Source organism: Rhinoderma darwinii, chromosome 4, assembly GCF_050947455.1.
Source record: "Rhinoderma darwinii isolate aRhiDar2 chromosome 4, aRhiDar2.hap1, whole genome shotgun sequence".
Classification (NCBI taxonomy): domain Eukaryota; kingdom Metazoa; phylum Chordata; class Amphibia; order Anura; family Rhinodermatidae; genus Rhinoderma; species Rhinoderma darwinii.
This window is the reverse complement of record NC_134690.1, coordinates 305872518-305895334: the sequence shown is the minus strand read 5'-3', so window position 1 is coordinate 305895334 and position 22817 is coordinate 305872518. Positions and strand designations below refer to the sequence as shown.

At 41.3% G+C, this 22817-nt stretch overlaps 1 protein-coding gene across 2 annotated transcripts in view; it reads left to right on the top strand.

The window, feature by feature from the left end:
- Positions 1 to 22817, top strand: part of LOC142759918 (dihydroxyacetone phosphate acyltransferase-like) — a 124894-nt gene that overhangs the window by 44074 nt on the left and 58003 nt on the right. For both annotated transcript variants that reach the window (XR_012883213.1, XM_075862701.1), the window contains exons 11-12: positions 19677 to 19756; positions 20715 to 20855. Coding sequence is in view for 1 of the 2 variants with exons in the window: in XM_075862701.1 (XP_075718816.1) it covers positions 19677 to 19756; positions 20715 to 20855 (221 nt within the window). In the remaining variant the exon portion in view is untranslated. The remainder of the gene's footprint in view (positions 1 to 19676; positions 19757 to 20714; positions 20856 to 22817) is intronic.

Genomic DNA, 22817 nt, shown 5'->3' with positions numbered 1-22817 from the left:
GTCTCCCCCTTTTTCTGTAATTTTGGGTTTAATCCACGGTTCTCCTCCGTTTTCACCTGGTAGTTCCAACAATCCCAAGGTAGAGGTCGTTCATCGGGAACTGTGCACAGTCTGGGCCCAGGTTCAGAAGAACCTAGAGCCGTCCCAGAGCATACAAAAAACTCAGGCAGATAGAAGACGTTCTGCTAACCCCTTGTTTATGGTCGGGGATCTGGTGTTGCTATCGTCAAAGAACTTGCGCCTTAAAGTCCCGTCCAAGAAGTTTGCTCCCCGGTTTATAGGGCCGTACAAGGTCATTGAAGTCCTCAAACCTGTCTCCTTCCGACTGGAGTTGCCCCCATCTTTTCGAGTACACGACGTGTTTCATGCCTCCCTCCTTAAACGCTGCTCCCCGTCCTTGGCTCCCTCGAGGAAACCTCTGGTCCCCGTTCTCACCCCTGAGGGGGTAGAATTCGAGGTGGCCAAGATTGTGGACAGCAAGATGGTCCAAGGCTCCCTCCAGTACCTGGTCCATTGGAGAGGATACGGGCCTGAGGAGAGAACTTGGGTACCCGCCCGGGATGTTCACGCTGGGGTATTGGTCAGGAGGTTCCACCTTCGTTTCCCCAATAAACCAGGTCCATCTAGAAAGGGTCCGGTGGCCCCTCATAAAAGGGAGGGTACTGTTAAGGATCTGCCAGGCACAGCTTCTGTATCCACGCCCATAGGTAATCAGTCTGCACCTGCTTCTATGTCTGTGACTCCATCTTCCACCACTCAGGATGGCAGGCTTAGGAGTGGGAGAGCCTATCACAGCCTGGCCAGACGGAGCTAGCTCCCGCCCTCTGTCTATTTATACCTGCCTTTCCTGTTCCTCCTTACTTGTGATTCTTCTCTGTTGGTTTCCTGGCCCTGCTGCAGCTTCTTGAACTATTTGACCCTGCTTTGTATTGACCCTGGCTTACTAACTACTCTCCTGCTCTGCGTTTGTTACCTCGTACTCTCCTGGTTTGACTCGGCTTGTTCACTACTTTCCTGCTCTGCGTTTGGCACCTCGTACTCTCCTGGTTTGACTAGGCTTGTTTACTACTCTTGTTGCTCACGGTGTTGCCGTGGGCAACTGCCCCGTTTCCCTTTGTTCTGTGTTTCCTTGTCTGGTTGTCTGTCGTGCACTTACTGAGTGTAGGGACCGTCGCCCAGTTGTACCCCGTCGCCTAGGGCGGGTCGTTGCAAGTAGGCAGGGACTGAGTGGCGGGTAGATTAGGGCTCACTTGTCTGTTTCCCTATCCCTGTCATTACAACGTCCTGCAAAAAAACAGCCCTCATACCACTTTGTCTATCAAAAAATAAAATTAGTTAAGGCTCCCATAAGTCAGGAATTAAAAAATATGCAGTTGTGCCGGCCCGAGGAGCACATTTCTTCTGTTTCAAGAGGCGAATTATCAAGGCCCCTAAAATTAGGGAACCAGGAAGGGTAGGGCCCAAACATATATGCTGGAAGCGAGGGTGCCCGTATTATACCAGGACAACACTTCCCAGCAAAATTCCCCACACTGCAAAGGTGCGGAGTGTGGAACAAAACGGGGATAAGGAAGGACCGTTTATCAGTGCGACACTGGCCTGTGCAGAAAGGATTGCTTCACAGTGTAAAACACATATATAGATTATTTTACAGTTTTTGTTTTTTTTTAACCCAATTATTATACCACCTGACTATGCCCCTGATGTAGTCTGCCCGGTTTACATGTGCCACCACATTATAAACGGAAATACCAGCATTACTCAAACAAATCTACTACCAAGCAAATCCACGCTCCAAAAGCCAAATGGTGCTCCCTCCCCTCTGAACTCTACAGCGTGCCCAAACAGCAGTTTACTTCCACATATATGGCATCGTCATACCCAGGAGAACCCTTTTAATGATTTTTGGTGTGTGTGTCTCCAGTGGCACAAACTGGGCACAACATATTTCCCACTGAAATAGGATATCTAGGGAAAAATTGAAATTTTTACTTTGCACCATCCGCAGCGCAATCATTTATGTTAAAGACCTGTGGGGTGAAGATGCTCACTACACCCCCTTAATAAATGCCTTGAGAGGTGCAGTTTCCAAAATGGGGTCACTTCTCAGGGGTTTCTTTTATTATTTCACATCAGAGCACTGCAATTGTGAACCAATACTTTGTAAATCTCCAAATTAGGCCTCAATTTTACATGGTACTCTTTCACTCCTGAGCCCTGTCAAAAGTCCAGGCAAAAGCTTAGTGGCCCATGTAGGGTGTTTCTAAAACCGGGAAACACAGCATAATAATTAGAGAGCTGTCTTGTTATGGTGGGCACAAGCTGGGCACCAGATATTGGCATATCTATGGGAAAAAATCAACTTTCACTCTGCAACATCGAGTGCACACTAATTTCTGCAAAACACCTGCGGGGTTAACATGCCCACTACACTCCTAGGTGAATACGTTGAGGGTGTAGTTTTCAAAATGTGGTCACTACTGGGGGGTTTCCACTGCTTTGGCCCCATAGGGGCTTTGCAAAGGCGACATAGCGCCCAGAAACCAATCCAATAAAATCTGCACTTCAAATGGCACTCCTTCCCTTCTGAGCCCTACTGTGTGCCCAAAAAGCAGTTTACTACCACACATGGGGTATTGCCGTTCTCGGAAGAAAGTGCTTTACAAACTTTGTTTTTGTTTTTTTTTCCTTTATTTGTTGAGAAAATGAAACATTTTGAGCTAAAGCTACGACTTATTGAAGAAAAGGTACTGTTTTTATTTTCACTCCCCAATCCTAATAAATTCTATGCAACACCTGTGGTGTCAAAATTCTCACTCACTTTTTCGGCGTTTTCGTTGTTTTGTCCCCTCAGGGGCTTTGCAAATGCGACATGACCTCCGCAAACCATTCCTGCTAAATTTGAGCACCAAAAGTCAAATAGCGCTCTTTCCCTTCTGAGCCCTGCCGTATTTCCAAACAGCCGTTTATGATCACATGTGGGGTGTTGTTTTACTCGGGAGAAATTGCTATACAAATTTTGCGTGCTTTTTTTCCTTTAGTCCTTGTGGAAATTAAAAGAAAATTGCTAAACCTACATTTTTATTTTTTTATTTTTACGGCCTACTTTCAATACTTTCTGCAATGAACCTGTGGGGTTAAAATGCTCACTATACCCCTAGATAATTTCCTTGAGGTGTGTAGTTTCCCAAAAGGGGTCACTTGTGGGGGATTTCTACTGTTTTGGCGCCGCAAGAGCCCTTCAAACCTGACATGATGCCTAAAATATATTCTAATAAAAAGAAGGCCCCAAAATCCTCTAGGTGCTCCTTTTCTTCTGAGGCCAGTGCTTCAGTCTATTACCACACTAGGGCCACATGTGGGATATTTCCTAAATCTGCAGAACCTGGGCAATAAACATTGAGTTGCATTTCTCTGGTAAAACTTTCTTTGTTACAAAAAAAATGGATTAACCCCTTAGGGACGCAGTCTAGTTTGGGCCTTAACCCCTTAACGCTCCAGGACATACTATTATGTCATGGTAAGTGCATCGTTCGCGCTCCATGACATAATAGTATGTCACGGAGTAAACACGGCGCCGTTCGCGCGGGGCGCGTTCATGAGCTGTGATAGCTGCTGTTTCCGACAGCAGACTATCACTGCTCAATGTGCCGGGACCGATCGCGGAGCTCCCCCGCCGATTAACCCCTCAGAAGCCGTGTTCAATAGCGATCGCGGCTTCTTAGGGGTTAATCCACCATCGCCGGCCTGCTACACGATAGCGGCCGGCGATGGTGACTATGGCAACCGGACACCAAACAATGGCGTCCGGCTATGCCATAGACGGAAGCCTAGTGGGTCCTGACAACGTCAGGACCCACTATGCTTGCTGTCAGTGAGTAGCTGACAGTTCTAATACACTGCACTACGCATGTAGTGCAGTGTATTAGAATAGCGATCAGGGCCTCCTGCCCTCAAGTCCCCTAGTGGGATAAAGTAATAAAGTAAAAAAAAAGTTAAAAAAAGTTGTGTAAAAATAAGAAAATAAAAGTATTAAAAGTAAAAATCCCCCTTTTTACCTTATCAGTCATTTATTATTAATAAAAATATATAAACAAACAAATAAACTATACATAATTGGTATCGCCGCGTCCGTAACGGCCTGAACTACAAAATAATTTTGTTATTTATCCCGCGCGGTGAACGCCGTAAAAAAAAGAAATAATAAACCGTACCACAATAACAATTGTTTGGTCACTTCACCTCCCAAAATATGGAATAAAAAGAGATCAAAAAGTCGCATGTACCGAAAAATTGTACTGATCGAAACTACAGTTCGTTACACAAAAAATAAGTCCTCGCACTGCTTTATTGATTGAAAAATAAAAAAGTTATGGCTCTTAGAATAAGGTAACACAAAAAGTGAATGATTGTTTACAAAACGTATTTTATTGTGCAAACGCAATAAGACATAAAAAAAAACTATAAACATCTGGTATCGCCGTAATCGTATCGCCCCGCAGAATAAAGTGAATATGTCATTTATAGCGCACGTTGAACGCTGTAAAAAAATAGAATAAAAAAACAATAGTAGAATTGCTGTTTATTAGTCATCACGCCACCTAAAAATAGAATAAAAACTGATCAAAAAGCCGCATGCACCCCAAGAAAACTGCAATGAATTCCTCAAGTGGTCTAGTTTCCAAATTGGGGTCACTTTTGGGGGGTTCCCAATGTTTTGGCACCACAAGACCTCTTCAAACCGGACATGGTGCCTAATAAAAAAGAGGGCTCAAAATCCACTAGGTGCTCCTTTGCTTCGGAGGCCTGTGCTTCAGTCCATTACCGCACTAGGGCCACATGTGGGATATTTCTCAAAACTGCAGAATCTGGGCAATAAGTATTAAGTTGCGTTTCTCTGATAAATCCTTTTGTGTTATAAAAAAATGGTATAAAGAGGATTTTCTGACAAAAAAAAAAAGTAAATTTCACCTCTACTTTGCTCTAAATTTCTGCGAAACACCTAAAGGGTTCATAAACTTTCTAAATGCTGTTGTGAATACTTTGAGGGGTCTAGTTTCTAAAATGGGGTGTTTAATAGGGGTTTCTAATATATGGGCCCCTCAAAGCAACTTCAGAACTGAACTGGAACCTAAAAAAATAATAAATGAGGCAATACTTCGCTTCTTACATTATACTGATAATGAGCCGTGCCCACCCCGAGATGACCCCAGTTTTGACCGTTTGTATAAACGGAGACCCCTATTAGACCGTTCCAGTGCCCGGTTTTCCCAAGCATACACCCCCGAGAAGTGTATTTCTATTGAGGAGTCCCTGGTACATTTTAAAGGGAGGGTTCAATTCCGCCAGTACCTGCCGGGTAAGAGGGCAAGGTATGGCGTGAAGATGTATAAGCTGTGCGAGAGTGCATCAGGGTATACCTACAGATTTAGGATATATGAAGGAAAGGCCACCCCCAAACCAGACTGCATCCTGGACTACAATAGGTACATGGGAGGGATGGACTTGTCAAATCAAGTCCTGAAGCCCTACAGCGCCATGCTGTGTGGTATAAGAAGCTGGCCGGGCACATCATACAGATGGCTTTGTACAATGCGTATGTGCTACGTCGATGTGCAGGACAGAGGGGAACTTTCCTGGAATTTCAAGATCTAATCTTTAGGGACCAGGAAGGGGGGGCACCCAGTACTTCTGGAAGCGAGGCCACACGCATCGTACCAGGGCAACACTTTCCAGGAGAAGTTCCCCAAACCGGTGGAAAGGGAAAGAGTCAAAAGAGGTGCAGAGTCTGCTATAAAAGGGGGATATACCAATGTGACACGTGTCCCGAAAAACCAGGGCTCTGTATAAAACATTGTTTTAAAATGTATCATACATCCCTTGATTTTTAATTTACCCTGATGCACTCCGCACAGCTTACCCCCCTCATCTTTCCCTTCTGAGCCCTGCCGTATGCCCAGGCAGCTGATAACAGCCACATGTAGGGTATTGCCGTACCCAGGAGAACCCACATTACAATTTAAGGGGTGTATATCTCCGGTGGCGTATGCTGGGCACAATATATTGGACACTGAAATGGCATATATATATATATATATAAAAAATTGCAAATCTCACACTGCACCATCTGCTGCGCATTATCTTTTACACAGTACCTGTGGGGTCAAAATGCTCACTACACCTCTAGATGAATGTCTTAAGGGGTGTAGTTTTTAAAATGGGGTCACTTCTCGGGGGTTTCAACTGTACTGGTACCTCAGGGGCTTCTGCATACATGACTTAGCACCAGAAAAGCTCCAGTAGGCCAAATGGTGGTCCTTCCCTTCTAAGCCCTGCCGTGTGCCCAGGCAGCTGATAACAGCCACATGTAGGGTATTGCCGTACCCAGGAGAACCCACATTACAATTTAAGGGGTGTAGATCTCCGGTGGCGCATGCTGGGCACCCTATATCGGACACTGACATGCCATATATATATATATAAAATTGCAAATCTCACTCTGCACCATCTGCTGCGCATTATCTTTTACACAGTACCTGTGGGGTCAAAATACTCACTACACCTCTAGATGAATGTCTTAAGGGGTGTAGTTTTTAAAATGGGGTCACTTCTCGGGAGTTTCAACTGTACTGGTACCTCAGGGGCTTCTGCATACATGACTTAGCACCAGAAAAGCTCCAGTAGGACAAATTGGGCAACAAAATGGGGTATGTTGTTCCTTGTGAAAATAAGAAATTTTGATCAAAAATGACATCTTATTGGAAAAAATATAATTTTTTTCATTTCACAGCCCAATTCAAATAGGTGCTGTGAAAAAACTGTGCTGTCAAAATGCTAACAAAAACCATAAATTAATTCCTTGAGGGGTGTAGTTTCCAAAATGGGGTCACTTCTGGTAAGTTTCCATTGCTTTGATACCTCTGGGGCTCTGCAAATGCGACATGGCACCCGAAAACCAATCCAGCAAAATCTGGACTCCAACAAACACATAGCGCTCCTTTCCTTCTGAGCCCTCCAATGGGCCCAAACGGCAGTTTATCACCACAAATGGGGTATTGCCGCACTAAGGACAAATTGGGCAACAAAATGGGGTATGTTGTTCATTGTGAAAATAAGAAATTTTGATCAAAAATGACATCTTATTGGAAAAAATATCATTTTTTTCATTTCACAGCCCAATTCAAATAGGTGCTGTGAAAAAACTGTGCGGTCAAAATGATAACAAAAACCATAAATGAATTCCTTGAGGGGTGTAATTTCCAAAATGGGGTCACTTCTGGTGGGTTTCCATTGTTTTGATACCTCAACACCTCTTCAAACCTGGCATGCTGCCTAAAATATATTCTAATAAAAAAGAGGCCTCAAAATGCACTAGGTGCTTCTTTGCTTCTGGGGCTTGTGTTTTAGTCCACGAGCGCAGTAGGGCCACAAGTGGGACATTACTAAAAACTGCAGAATCTGGACAATACATATTTAGTAGTATTTCTCTGGTAAAACCTTCTCTGTTACAGAATTTTTTTTTATAAAATTGAAATTCAGCAGAAAAAATGAAATTTGCAAATTTCATTTCCACTTTGCTTTAATTCCTGTGAAATGCCTGAAGGGTTAAAAAACTTTCTATATGCTGTTTTGAATACTTTGAGGGGTCTAGTTTTTAAAATGGGGTGTTTTATGGGGGTTTCTAATACATAGGCCCCTCAAATCCACTTCAGAACTGAACTGGTACCTTCAAAAAAAGGCTTTTGAAATTTTCTTAAGAATATGAGAAATTGCTGTTTATGTTCTAAGCCTTGTAACGTCCAAGAAAAATAAAATAATGTTCAAAAAACGATGCCAATCTAAAGTAGACATATGGGAAATGTGAACTAGTAACTATTTTGGGTGGTATAACCGTCTGTTTTTCAAGCAGATGCATTTAAATTCTGAAAAATGCTATTTTTTGTAAATTTTCTCTAAATTTTGCAATTTTTCACAAATAAAGACTGAATATATCGACCAAATTTTACCACGAACATGAAGCCCAAAGTGTCACGAGAAAACAATCTCAAAATCGCTTGGATAGGTTTAAGCATTCCGACGTTATTACCACATAAAGTGAAATATGTCAGATTTGAAAAATGGGCTCTGACCAAACTAGGCTGCGTCCTCTGAGACCATTTTTCAAAGCTGACATATTTCACTTTATGTGGTAATAACGTCGGAATGCTTAACCCCTTCCCGCCATTTCACAGGAGCTGAGCCAGCGACATCACCGCCGGGTAACAGCTGTATGTTACAGTTGGCACCCTGAGGTATCGGCCAGGACCGGAGCTAGCCTCCTATCCGACCGATTAACCCCTCACATGCTGCGTTCAATAGAGATCGCAGCATGTGAGGAGTTTATAGCCACCGGCACCCCAGCAACGTGATCTCTGGGTTGCCGGTGGCTGCAAAGGCGTTCGGAGGGCTAATGCTTACCTTCCGGTCTGCCTATAACGGAATCCTCCTATGCCCCGTCGGCGGCGGGGCCCAGGAGGCTTCCGGTACCATTGGCAAGATGGCGCCGGCTCAGCTTCCGGCTCAGAAGCTGAGCCGGCGTCATCAGCAGTGGGTGTCCGCTGTATGTTACAGCGAACACCCCGATCTATCGGCAGGAACCGGAGCTAGCTCCGATTCCTGCCATTAACCCCTTCAATGCAGCGATTCAATGCAATCGCTGCATCAAAGTGGTTTGTATGCAAACGGCAGCCTTGCCATGCGATGGCAAGGCTGGCGACTGCTACTATGGTAACAGGACGCCTAACAATGGCTTCCTATCTGCAATTACGTTAGCCGATTAGGCCCCACCCAGAGGCGGAGCCTGATCGGCTTGCTGTCAGTGAACAACTGACAGTTCTAATACATTGCACTACATAGGTAGTGCAATGTATTAGAACATCAAACAAACAGTTGGACCTTCAAGTCCCCTAGTGGGACTAAAGAAAAGTGTAAAAAATACAATAAAAGTTTCAAATAATAACACAAAACACAATCACCCTTTTTCCATTTTCAAGTCATTCATTATTGAAAAAAATAATAAAGCCATACATATTTGGTATCGCTGCGACCGTAACTATAAAAATATTATGTTATTTATTCTGCACAGTGAACGCCGTAAAAAAAATAACTAAAAAATACAGACATAATTGCTATTTTTTGGTCACTTTGTCTTCCAAAAAGTGATCAAAAAGTCGCATGTACTTAAAAATGGTACCTATAAAAACGATAACTCGTCTCGCTAAAAACAAGCCCTCATACAGCTCCGTCGGCGAAAAATGTAAAATCCATTCTCTTTACAAAAGTTATTTTATTGTGCAAAAAGTTGTAAAACATAAAAAAGTGCTATAAATTAGGTATTACCGGAATCGGACTGACCCGCAGAATAAAGCTAATATGTAGTTTATAATGCGTGGTGAACGCTGTATAAAAAGAACTAAAAAAATATGCCAGAATTGCTGTTTTTTGGTCACCTTGCCTCCCAACAGCCGTCATACCACTCCGTCTATGAAAAAATAAAATTAGTCAAGGCACCAATAAGACAGGAAATAAAAATATGCAGTTGTGCCGGCCCGAGGGGAACGTTTCTTCTGTTTCAAGTGGCGAATTATCAAGGCCCCTAAAATTAGGGAACCACGAAGGGGAGGGCCCAAACATATCTGCTGGAAGCGAGGGTGCCCGTATTATACTAGGACAACACTTCCCAGCAAAATTCCCCAAACTTCAAAGGTGCGGAGTGTGGACCAAAAGGGGGATAAGTAAAGACCATTTATTAGTGAGACACCGGCCTGTGCAGAAAGGATTGTGTCACAGCGTAACACATCTATGAATTATTTTATTGTTTTTTTTTACATCACTATGCCGTCTGACTATGCCCCTTATATACTCCGCCCGGCTTACATGTACCCCCACATTATAAACGGAAACACCAGTAAGACTCAAAACAAAACGACTACAAGCAAAATCCATGCCCCAAAAGCCAAATGGCGCTACCTCCCTTCTGAACCCTACAGTGTGCCCAAACAGCAGTTTGCTTCCACATATATGGCATCAGCATACCCGGGAGAACCCTCTTAACAATTTTTGGGGTGTGTGTCTCCAGTGGCACAAGCTGGGCGCCACATATTGGCATATCTATTGAAAAACCATTTTCACTCTGCAACATCGAGTGCACACCAATTTCTGCCAATCGCCTGTGGGGTTAATATGCTCACTACACCCCTTGGTTGAATACCTTGAGGGGTGTAGTTTCCAAAATGGGGTCACTTCTGGGGGGTTTCCACCGTTTTGGTCCCACATTGACTTTGCAAATGCGACATAGCGACCAGAAACCAATCCAGCAAAATCTGTACTCCAAATGGCGCTCCTTCCCTTCTGAGCCCTACTCTGTGCCGTACACAGGAGAAGTTGCTTTACAAGTGTTGGGGTGCTATTTTTCATTTATTTGTTGAGAATATGAAACATTTTCAGCTAAAACTACATCTTATTGAAGAAAAAGGATTTTTTTTATCCTCACTGCCCAATTCTAATAAAGTCTATGAAACCCCTGTGGGTTCAAAATGCTCACTACACCCCTAGATGGATTCTTCAAGGGGTGTAGTTTCCTAAATGGAGTCACTTTTTTGGTGTTTTCACTGTTTTGTCCCCTCAGGGGCTTTGCAAATGCGACGTGGTCTCCGCAAACCATTCCTGCTAAATTTGAGCTCCAAAAGCCAAATGGGGCTCTTTCCCTTCTAAGCCCTTCCGTGTGTCAAAACAGCCATTTGCGACCACATGCGGGGTATTGTTTTACTCGGGAGAAATTGCTTTACAAAAGTAGTGGTGCATTTTCTCCTTTTAGTCCTTGTAGAAATTAGAAAAAAATTAGCTAAACCTACAATTTCTTTGAAAGAATGTAGATTTTCATTTTCACGGCCTACTTCCAATAATTTCTGCAAAAAACCTGCGGGGTTAAAATGCTCACTATACCCCTAGATAATTTCCTCAAGGGGTATAGTTACCAAAATGGGGTCACTTTTGGGCAATTTCCACTGTTTTGGTGCCGCAAGAGCCTTTCAGACCCGACATGGAGCCTAAAATATTTTCTAATAAAAAGGAGGCCCCAAAATCCTCTAGGTGCTCCTTTGATTCTGAGGCCTGTGCTTCAGTCAATAAGTGCACTAGGGCCACATGTTGGGTATTTCTAAAAAGTGCCGAATCTGGGCAATAAATATTGAGTTGCGTTTCTCTGGTAAAACTTTCTGCAAAAAAAAAAAAGAAATTTGAAAATGTCACATCTAATTTGCCTTAATTCATGTGAAACATCTAAAGGGTTAAGAAACTTTCTAAATGCGGTTTTGAATACTTTGAGGGGTGAAGTTTTTAAAATGGGGTGACTTATCGAGGGTTTCTAATATATAAGACCCTAAAATCCACTTCACAACTGAACTGGCCCCTGTAAAAATAGCCTTTTGAAAGTTTCTTGAAAATGTGAGAAATTGCTGCTAAAGTTCTAAGCCTTGTGATGTCATAGAAAAATAAAAGGATGTTCAAAAAACGATGCCAATCTAAAGTAGGCCTATGGGTGATGTTAATTAGCAACAATTTTGTGTGGTATTACTATCTGTCCAACAAGCAGATACATATAAATTTAAAAAAATGCTAATTTTTGAAATTTTTCGCTAAATTTAGGTGTTTTTCACAATGAAATACTTTATGTTACTGGCAAAATTTGCTCGATACATTAAGTCCAATAGTCACGAGAAAACTATCTCAGAATCGCTTGGATAGGTAAAAGCATTCCGAAGTTATTACCACATAAAGTGAAACATGTCAGATTTGAAAAAATTGTCTGTGTCCTGAAGGCCAAAACAGGCTGTGTCTTGAAGGGGTTAAACCTATCCAAGCGATTCTGAGATTGTTTTCTCGTGACACATTGGGCTTTATGTTAGTCGTGAAATTTGGACGATATATTCAGTGTTTATTGGTGAAAAATTGCAAAATTTAGAGAAAATTTATAAAAAATAGCATTTTTCAGAATTTAAATGCATCTGCTTGTAAAACAGATGATTATACCACCCAAAATAGTTACTAGTTCACATTTCCCATATGTCTTCTTTAGATTGGCATCGTTTTTTGAACATTCTTTTATTTTTCTTGGACGTTACAAGGCTTAGAACATAAACAGCAATTTCCCATATCTTTAAGAAAATTTCAAAAGCCTTTTTTTTTAGGTACCTGTTCGGTTCCGAAGTGGCTTTGAGGGGGTATTGGAAACCCTCATAAAACACCCCATTTTGAAAACTAGACCCCTCAAAGTATTCAAAACAGCATTTAGAAAGTTTATTTAACCCTTTAGGCATTTCACAGGAATTAAAGCAAAGTGGAGGTGAAATTTGCAAATGTAAATTTTTCTTGCTGAATTTCAATAGTATTACATTTTTTTCTGTAACACTGAAGGTTTTACCAGAGAAATACTACTAAATATGTATTGTCCAGATTCTTCAGTTTTTAGAAATGTCCCACATGTGGCTCTAGTGTGCTTGTGGACTAAAACACAAGCCCCAGAAGCACCTAGTGCATTTTGAGGCCTCTTTTTCATAAGAATATATTTTAGGCAGCATGCCAGGTTTGAAGAGGTGTTGAGGTTCCAAAACAGTAGCAATCCCCCAAAAGTGACCCCATTTCGGAAAGTACACCCCTCAAGGAATTAATTTATGGTTGTTGTTACCATTTTTACCCCACAGTTTTTACACGGCACGTATTTTTCCAATAAAATGTCATTTTTCATCAAAATTTATTATTTTCACAAATTTCTCCTGAGTGCCCCAATACCCCATTTGTGGTGATAAACGGCAGTTTGGGCCCATGGGAGGGCTCAGAAGGAAAGGAGTGCTATTTGTTCTTTGGAGTGCAGTTTTTGCTGGATTCGTTTTCGGGTGCCATGTCGCATTTGCAGAGTCCCAAAGGTATCAAAGCAATGGAAACTCACCAGAAGTGACCCCATTTTAGAAATGGGTGTTGTGACCATTTTGACCCCATAGTTTTTTCACAGAACTTATTTGAATTGGGCTGGGAATTAAAACTACATTTATTTTTCCCAATAATATGTCGTTTTGGCTGAAAATTTCTTATTTTCACAAGAAATAAAATACCCCTCAGAAGGAAAGGACCACCAATTGGCCTACTGGAGCTTTTCTGGTGCGAAGTCATGTATGCAGAAGCCCCTGAGGTACCAGTACAGTCGAAACCCCCAAGAAGTGACCCCGTTTTAAAAACTACACCCTTAAGGCATTCATCTAGAGGTGTAGTGAGCATTTTGACCGGAGACATACACCCCATAAACTGTAATGTGGGTTCTCAAGGGTATGGCAATACCCTACATGTGGCTGTTATCAGCTGCCTGGGCACACAGCAGGGCTCAGAAGGAAAAGATGAGGTGGATAAGCTGTGCGGAGTGATTCAGGGGAAGTACAACTAGGGTAGATTAAAAATCAAGGGATGTATGATACACTCTTTCAAACAGAGCCTTAGTTTTTCAGGACACGTGTCACATTGATATATTGTGTTCTTCTTTATTCCCCTCTTATAGCAGACTTTGCACCTCTTTTGACTTTTTCCCTTCATGCCAGTTAGGGGAACATTTCTCCTGGAAAGTGTTGCCCTGGTACGATGCGTGTGGCCTCGCTTCCAGAAGGACTGGGTACCCCCCCTTCTTGGTCCCTAAAAATTAGTTTCTTGATAACCACCTCTTGAAATTCCAGGAAAGTTCCCCTCTGGCCTGTACATCGACGTAGCACGTACGCATTGTACAATGCCATCGGTATGATGTGCACGGCCAGCTTTTTATACCACACCGCATGGCGCTGTAGGGCTTCAGGACTTGATCTGACAAGTCCACCCCTCCCATGTACCTATTGTAGTCCAGGATGCAGTCTGGTTTTGGGGGGTCTGTACTGGTACCTCGTACAGTTACATGGGTACTGGTGTGGCCATGTATTGTTGTCAATACAAGGACATCTCTGTTGTCTTGTACTTGGCACACAATATGTTGCTGCTAGAATGTGCCCTGCTCTCACCCCTTTTTGTTTGCCCAAGCAGAGTCTTAGGGACGCCTCTCAGATTTCTTCTAGCAGTGCCGCATACCGCAGTACTTCTGGAAGCGAGACACTTGAAGAGTGGGACGCTGGTATAAAATATATCCAGGTAGAGGTGGTAACCCTGGACCAGCAGTGGGTGCACCAAATCCCACACAATTTTTGCATTAACTCCCAGCAAGGGGGGGGGCATTCTGGAGGCTGAATATTGCTGTCCTTCCCTTCATATATCCTAAATTTGTAGGTATACCCTGATTGCACTCTCGCACAGCTTATACATCTTCACGCCATACCTTGCCCTCTTACCCGACAGGTACTGGCAGAATTGAAGTCTCCCTTTAATATGTACCAAGGACTCATCAATAGAAATACAATTCTCGGGGGTGAATGCTTGGGAAAACCGGGCACTGAAACGGTCTAATCGGGGTCTCTGTTTATAAAAACGGTCAAAACTGTGGTCATCTCAGGGTGGGCATGGCTCATTATCAGTATAATGTAAGAAGCGAAGTATTGCCTAATTTATTTAGTTTTTTAGGCTCCAGTTCAGTTTTGAAGTTGCTTTGAAGGGCCATATATTAGAAACCCCTATGAAACACCCCATTTTAGAAACTAGACCCCTCAAAGTATTCACAAGAGCATTTAGAACGTTTATGAACTCTTTAGGTGTTTCACTGGAATTTAGAGCAAAGTAGAGGTGAAATTTACATTTTATTTTTTTTTTGTCAGAAAATCCTTTTTATACCATTTTTTTTTATAACACAAAAGATTTTACCAGAGAAACACAACTCAATATTTATTGCCCAGATTCTGCAGTTTTGAGAAATATCCCACATGTGGCCCTAGTGCGGTAATGGACTGAAGCATCGGCCTCCGAAGCAAAGGACCACCTAGAGGATTTTGAGGCCTCCTTTTTATTAGGCACCATGTCCGGTTTGAAGAGGTCTTGTGGTGCCAAAACAGTGGAAACCCCCCAAAAGTGACCCCATTTTGGAAACTAGACCCCTTGAGGAATTCATTGTAGTTTTCATGGGGTGCATGCAGCTTTTTGATCAGTTTTTATTCTATTTTTAAGTGGCGTGGTGACTAAAAAACAGCATTTCTACTATTGTTTTCTTATTCATTTTTTTTACAGCGTTCACTGTGCGCTATAAATGATATATTCACTTTATTCTGCGGGGCGATACGATTACAGCGATACCAGAAGTTTATATTTTTTTTTATGTCTTATGGCGTTTGCACAATAAAATACTTTTTGTAAAAAATCATTTACTTTTTGTGTTCCCTTATTCTAAGAGCCATAACTTTTTTATTTTTCCATCAAGAAAGCCGAGGACTTATTTTTTGCGTAACGAACTGTAGTTTCAATCAGCACCATTTTTAGGTACATGCGACTTTTTAATCTCTTTTTATTCCATTTTTTGGGAGGTAAAATGACCAAACAATTGTGATTCTGGTACGGTTTATTATTATTTTCATAAATAACATAACGGCATAAATAACGAAATAATTTTGTAGTTCAGGCCGTTACGGACGCGGCGATACCAATTATGTATAGTTTATTTGTTTATTTTTATTAATAATAAAGGACTGATCAGGGAAAAAGGGGGATTTTTACTTTTATTACTTTTAAAACTTTTACTTTCTTATTTTTACGCATCTTTTTTTTTTGTTTTTTTTAAACTTTTTTACTTTGTCCCACTAGGGGACTTGAGGGCAGGAGGCCCTGATCGCTATTCTAATACACTGCACTACATGCGTAGCACAGTGCATTAAAGCTGTCAGTTACTCACTGACAGCAAGCATAGTCGATGGCATAGCCGGACGCCATTGTTAGGTGTCCGGTTGCCATAGTCACCATCGCCGGCCGCTATCGTGTAGCAGACCGGCGATGGTAGCTTAACCCCTAAAAAGCTGCAATCGCTATTGAACGCGGCTTTAAAGGGGTTAATCAGTGGGGACACAGCGATCGGTCCCCGCTATAGGAACTGCAGCAACCGCTGTACAAGACAACAGCTGTCACAGCTCCTGTATGTGTCGGGAAGACGGCCAAAATAGCCGTTACTCCAGCGACGTACTATTCTGTCACTGTCTGCGAACGGGGCGGTCAGGACGACGCTACAGTACGTCGCTGAGCGTTAAGGGGTTAAAAATGAAAAAAAAAATGAAATTTGTAAATTTCACCTCTACTTTGCTTTAATTCCTATGAAACATCTAAAGGGTTAAGCATCTTTCTAAATGCTGTTTTGAATACTTTGAGGGGTGAAGTTTTTAAAATGGGATGTGTTATTGGGGTTTCTAATATATATGGCCCTCAAAGACACTTCACAACTGAACTGGCCCCTGTAAAAATAGCCTTTTGAAATTTTCTTGAAAATGTGAGAAATTGCTGCTAAAGTTCTAAGCCTTGTAACGTCCTAGAAAAATAAAAGGATGTTCAAAAAACGATGCCAACCTAAAGTAGACATATGGGGGATGTTAGTTAGCAACAATTTTGTGTGTAACCACCTGTTCTACAAGCAGATACATTTAAATTTAGAAAAATTCTAATTTTTGCAATTTTTTACTAAACTTTGGTGTTTTTCACAATTAAATGTATCGAGCAAGTTTATTCCATTAACATAAAGTACACTGTGTCACGAGAAAACAATCTCCGAATCACATAAACGGAAACATGCCAGATTTGAAAAATGAGGCTCTGTCAGGAAGGTCAAAAGTGGCCAAGGGAAGTTGATGTATATATCTAGAAACCAATTATAAAATAAAGTGTATAAGAACAATGCAAACAAAGAAATTATAATTAATAAATAAATAGTGATTTCTTGAATAATTTGTGAACAACAATAGTATATATATTTAAATATCCAATATGTGACAACCACCCTAAAGCCAAAGCAGGAATAAAGCGTATCAGTGCCATTTTAAATACAAAAGTTTTTACTAATAGAAGTTTGAATGTCAAAATATGAAGATTTTAAAAAGTGCTACGACAGTACAATTCATAACAGAATACAACCGCCAAAAAAATTGCATCAAGTAAAGTGCAATACATATTACCCAAACAAGACCCCCAATGTAACTGGAGGATGCATAAATATGGCAGAATAAACAGCTACAGGAATATAAATTACACAAGAATAAGTGTAATTAAATAAAATAATATAATAATTAGAAACATTGTGCGATCTTCTCTTATTATCCATGTAAAATGGATGCCATGATGATAAAAAATCATATTCATGTGGATGGTCGTAGGAGTATTTGGTTGTCTCAATGATACTGCCCTCTGTTTAGAATCCCATTTGTCCCGGACAAATTTCTGTATTATCTACAATAAATCAAAAGATAATTAAAATACTAAAACTAATAAAAAATAATTAATACTGGACAATACCAGCAAACTAGGTCGCTATTTAGCTGGTGTACATCTTTCAAGTAGATTCTTACCATATACTGTTACTATATAGTAGCTCTATAGTCTAATGTTATTGTAGTTTTAAAGTGTAATTTTGTGTGCATACTGGTTCTTTGGTGATTCCTCACTTATCATTCTTTTTATTATGCTCAATATTTTAAATGTATTTCAATAAAATATATATATTTTTTATTGGTCTAAATAGTCATGATTTCATGACTTTTTCCAATTGTGGTTGTATATTTGAGTGGAGTTGTAGCCACGTTCAATTATTGGTTGGGACTATACTGTATATATGTATAATCAAAGGTGTACATAGCCTTTAAAAAAACAAAGTAACAAAGAAATGTTTTGTTTGAATTATTGTATTTATGCATCTCCCTTTACAGTTTAACCCCTTTACGACAGCCATACGGTCATATACGTTCCAACTGCCAATGCCCCGTGCAGTTGTCACGTGTGTATATGTAACGTTTGCATCCTTGAACGGGGTTTAAAGGGGTTTTCCCATCGGGTCGTTTATGACATAGCCACAGGATATGTTATAAATGGCTGATGGATGCGGGTCCCATGCACCTATCTCTAGAACAGGGCCCCCTAAATCTTGTTCTACCGCTCTGTGTTCCCGTTGAAATGCGTGACTTCTGACCGTGTTAGATGAAAACAGCATAGCTCACTGAGCTATGCTGTTTCCATAAGTCCCATAATGGCAGTTACAGAAACAGCGTAGCATGCGAGCTACGATATTTCTGTTTAGAGTGCGTCGTTCTAGAGATAGGTGCGGGTCCCAGAGGTGGGACCCGCATCTATCTGACATTTATGACACATCCTGTGGATATCATAAATATCCCTGATGGGAAAACCCCTTTAATGGGTGCAGTGCAGCATCAGTGTAAGAAGCGCTGCACTTTAATGTCTGCTGTGGCTTTGAGATGGCCGGAATACACCCCCCTGTAGATAGCACCACACACAACTCCCCTGTAGTTAGCGCAAACCCGCCTGTAGATAGTACCACCTAAGCTCCCTCTCGGAGTTGAATCCCCAGTTAGAGCGCTATGGCCGGGGATTCTGCTTTTAAAGGGAGCTCCTGACGTCTCTGTCCAGTGGCTTCAGGGGCTCCCTCTAGAAGCTGAGTCCCCGGCCAGAGTGTTGCCGACACCGACTCCCGGTTGGAGCTCCTGACGTCACTGTCCATATATGGATAGCGACATCAGGGGCTCACTCTAGGAGCAGAATCCCCGGCCAGAGCGCTCTGATTGGGGATTTCGCTCCTAAAGGGATCTAAGGTGGCGCTATCTAGGGGGGGGGAGTGGCACTATCTACATGAGCACTATGGCACTATATGGGCACTACATACATTGGACACTGTGGCATATCTACATGGGCACTGTGTGTGGCACTACTGTGGGCCCTATCTACAGAGCGAACTGTAGCACTGTGGTACTATCTACAGGGGCATTGCGTTACTATCTTCATGGGCACTGTGGTGTTTTCAGGGGACAAAAAAACCCTGACAAATGAAATTCATCCATTTTTCTAATGGCCATGAAGAACGGGTGGCAAATGACGGTTAAGAAATGCTCAGATGGCCAGGAAATGGTTTCAAATTTTGAGACACACTGATGCAAAACAGCCATGAAAAACTGACAATTGATCTGTTTTAAACTGCCTTTTTTTTCCGCGTCGTGTGAATATGGCCTTATAGCCCTCTTCACTCTCCCCTCACAGCGATCCAGGTTGGCGGAGAGAGAAGACAACTAATTGTTACAGAGCTGCAACAGTGTATATATATCTATATATATACATATAATATGGATAAATATATATAAATAATTACAAAAAAGTGTTTTTTTTTCACATTTTTAGTGATTTGTCTGCTCATAATAAAAATTAAAAACATGGAATTAATTAAACGAATCTAGAAAATGAAAGCCTCATAAGTCTTGTAAAAATATTTGTGATCTTCAATGCGGTTTCACAGATATTATCGTTTAAAGAAGTGCATATCAGAATTGGAAAATTTGACCTGGACACGGGCATCTATGACCCTTGGCCATGAAAGGGTTAATATGTAAGACACGTTTTTGGATACATTTGAGGTCTATGTCTTTTTACAAATATGAGGCTGGTTAATGAATGATTACTTTATATATTCTTTTTCAATCTCTTTAAAGATGATGTTTCTAGGACATTTTACTTCTTGAGAAAACTTTTTTCCAAAGAATTTGTTTTCTTTCCTGGGTTTGAAGAGAAGGTAAGAAATAGTCCTGTTATTTTCTTTATTTAAGGGCATAATTTTATTCTGTGCTGTACATACTAACAACAGCATTCTGGGCATATTTTGTTTCTTAAACGCACTCCAATTTTTCTCTTTCCTTTCCTCTATGCCAAATTGCTGCATTAAAAAAAAAAAACAAGCGTAATAATCCACACTCTATAAACATGGACAAGTGGCCTTCTTCCCTGGAAATTTAAATAGAGCGTTGTCCACTCCTTGAATATGTTGCATACTGTATAAACACAACAGTTTTAGAGAGCTTGCAAGTATGGCATGTTTGCAAGTTCCATTCATGGTCATAGATGTTTTATTCGCTGTGTAGGCTCCTGGGTGGAACAATTCCTTTTAAGGGGTGGTGAATGTCTGTTTAACAATTAAAGGAACACTACGGGTATGACCTAGGGGGTCCGTGCATGACAAAGTGATTCTCTCTTAGGGCTTGCTGTAGTGTATATGTTTTGCCCAGAGGACCTTTATAGTAACAAGTCTATAGCCTGACCTATAGCCTGACAGCATCTTTGCAGAGTAATACCCGGATCCTATCTTCTGATATGTTTTTCATGACCGATAACATTTTGTGTATATTTACTTTCAAGTTAGCCTTAGACCCTGTCCACACTGAGTTTTTTTTTCAGGCAGAAAAATCGACCCCAAAATTCCTTCAAAAGAAGGCAAAAAACACTGCAAAAAATGCTTTCACTTGATTTCAGTGGGAGGTCCGATGCGGGACTGCAGCAAGAAAGAGCATGCCACTTTTTTTTACCGCAAGTGGCTACAAACCGCCATGAAAAAAAAGCCCTGGTCAATGGGAGGTGGTTTCGGCCATTTTTTGCCGCTGATTTCATTGCGGTTCCTGCGTCAAAATCAGCGCCAAGAAACTCTGTGGACTGGGCCTTACATTTTCTATTTATTAAAAGCCATATTTCATTTGCAGGATTTTGAAGAAGGCAGTTTCCTGCTGTCCAAGTGTGATATAGTTCATCTAACACCACTTGAAATAGTAATTACTAAGAATGGGGAGAGTATGGCCATGTTCTTATTTCAAATGTTTCAGCCCTTCTTAGAAAGTTACCAGGTATGTTGATTTTATTACACAATAGTTTTATTATTGTTACAACTATATCAGGACTCCTCATACACAGAAGCTGGAAACTAGTATGATGTTGTTTGACTGTGATAATTATTTGTAATTTGATCTAAGACACAGCTCTGATACACATACTGTAACTGTAATCAATCTGTATTAATTTCTCACCGTTTTCAAGATCTCTGCTTGTTGTCATTCAGTAGGAACATTCATTGTTTACTTTTAGTGGATACATTTCTGTCCATGGTCATGTGATGGACACACAGATGCTCGGCCCGTTACTTACAGTATGTGTATCAGAGCTGTGTTTTCTAACGATCCCAGCACCTGTGTGTCCATCACATGACCATGGACAGAATTTTATCCCCTGGAAGAAAACATTGAATGTTCAAGCTGATTAACCACAAACTGAGATCCTTCAAACCGTGAGGAATTATTCCAGAAAGTATATTAGAAAATTGTATAACTTCTTAATTAAACAAAAAATAACATTAATTTGCTGAAACCGGACAACCCCTTTGCTTATAGTAAAGTGTTAGTTCACCTTTAATGCTTTCACTGCCATGGGTTTCTTGACTATTTTCACCCTTTGGACATACACATATAAAACCTTAATTATACAATTTTAAAAACCTATCATATCCCATACACATATTATAAAAATGCCACTGGACATTTTGGCATAAGGCATATATGAAGTCTGCACATCAGCTAGCTTGATCCTGGTGTCTTTTGAAAACTAAAACTATCATTTCTATTGATGAGCACCTTCTGTCCCATCCATCCATCCATCCATCCATCACAAAATCTCCAGCTCCATTACCACAGGCACTCTAAAGGTATGGCAGGCCAACTCTATCTCCTCGCATCGCTTTTTCCTGTGGATGAATGCTGGCTATGCCAATCGGCCCCTGGTTCATGAACCCATATCTGGTTTTCTTGCCCAGACTTAAAGAGGCTCTGTCACCAGATTTTGCAGCCCCTATCTGCTATTGCAGCAGATAGGCGCTGCAATGTAGATTACAGTAACGGTTTTCTTTTTAAAAAACGAGCATTTTTGGCCAAGTTATGACCATTTTCGTATTTATGCAAATGAGGCCTGCAAAAGTACAACTGGGCGTGTTGAAAAGTAAAAGTACAACTGGGCGTGTATTAGGTGCGTACATCGGGGCGTGTTTACTACTTTTACTAGCTGGGCGTTGTGTATAGAAGTATCATCCACTTCTCTTCAGAACGCCCAGCTTCTGGCAGTGCAGATCTGTGACGTCACTCACAGGTCCTGCATCGTGTCGGCACCAGAGGCTACAGTTGATTCTGCAGCAGCATCAGCAGGTAAGTAGCTACATTGACTTACCTGCAAACGCCAATGCTGCTGCAGAATCATCTGTAGCCTCTGGTGCCGGTGTCCTCGCTCGTCTGACACGATGCAGGACCTGTGAGTGACGTCACAGCGTGATCTCTGGAGAACACGGCTGTGCCTGCACTGCCAGAAGCTGGGCGTTCTGAAGAGAAGTGGATGATACTTCTATACACAACGCCCAGCTAGTAAAGTAGTAAACACTCCCCGATGTACGCACATAATACACGCCCACTTGGACTTTTACTTTTAAACACGCCCAGTTGTACTTTTGCAAGCCTCATTTGCATAAATACGAAAATGGTCATAACTTGGCCAAAAATGCTCGTTTTTTAAAAATAAAAACGTTACTGTAATCTACATTGCAGCGCCTATCTGCTGCAATAGCAGATAGGGGTTGCAAAATCTGGTGACAGAGCCTCTTTAAGTGATTTTGTGAACCAGTTTAGGCAGAAAATTAGAGAAATTTGTTCTATTGATATCCATATTTTCCCAGGGTTGATTTTACTTTTGGCTCCTAAACCACACTTCAGACCTGATAAAAATTACATCCCTTTAAGAAAACTATATGCCAATATTTGTACAGCATAATA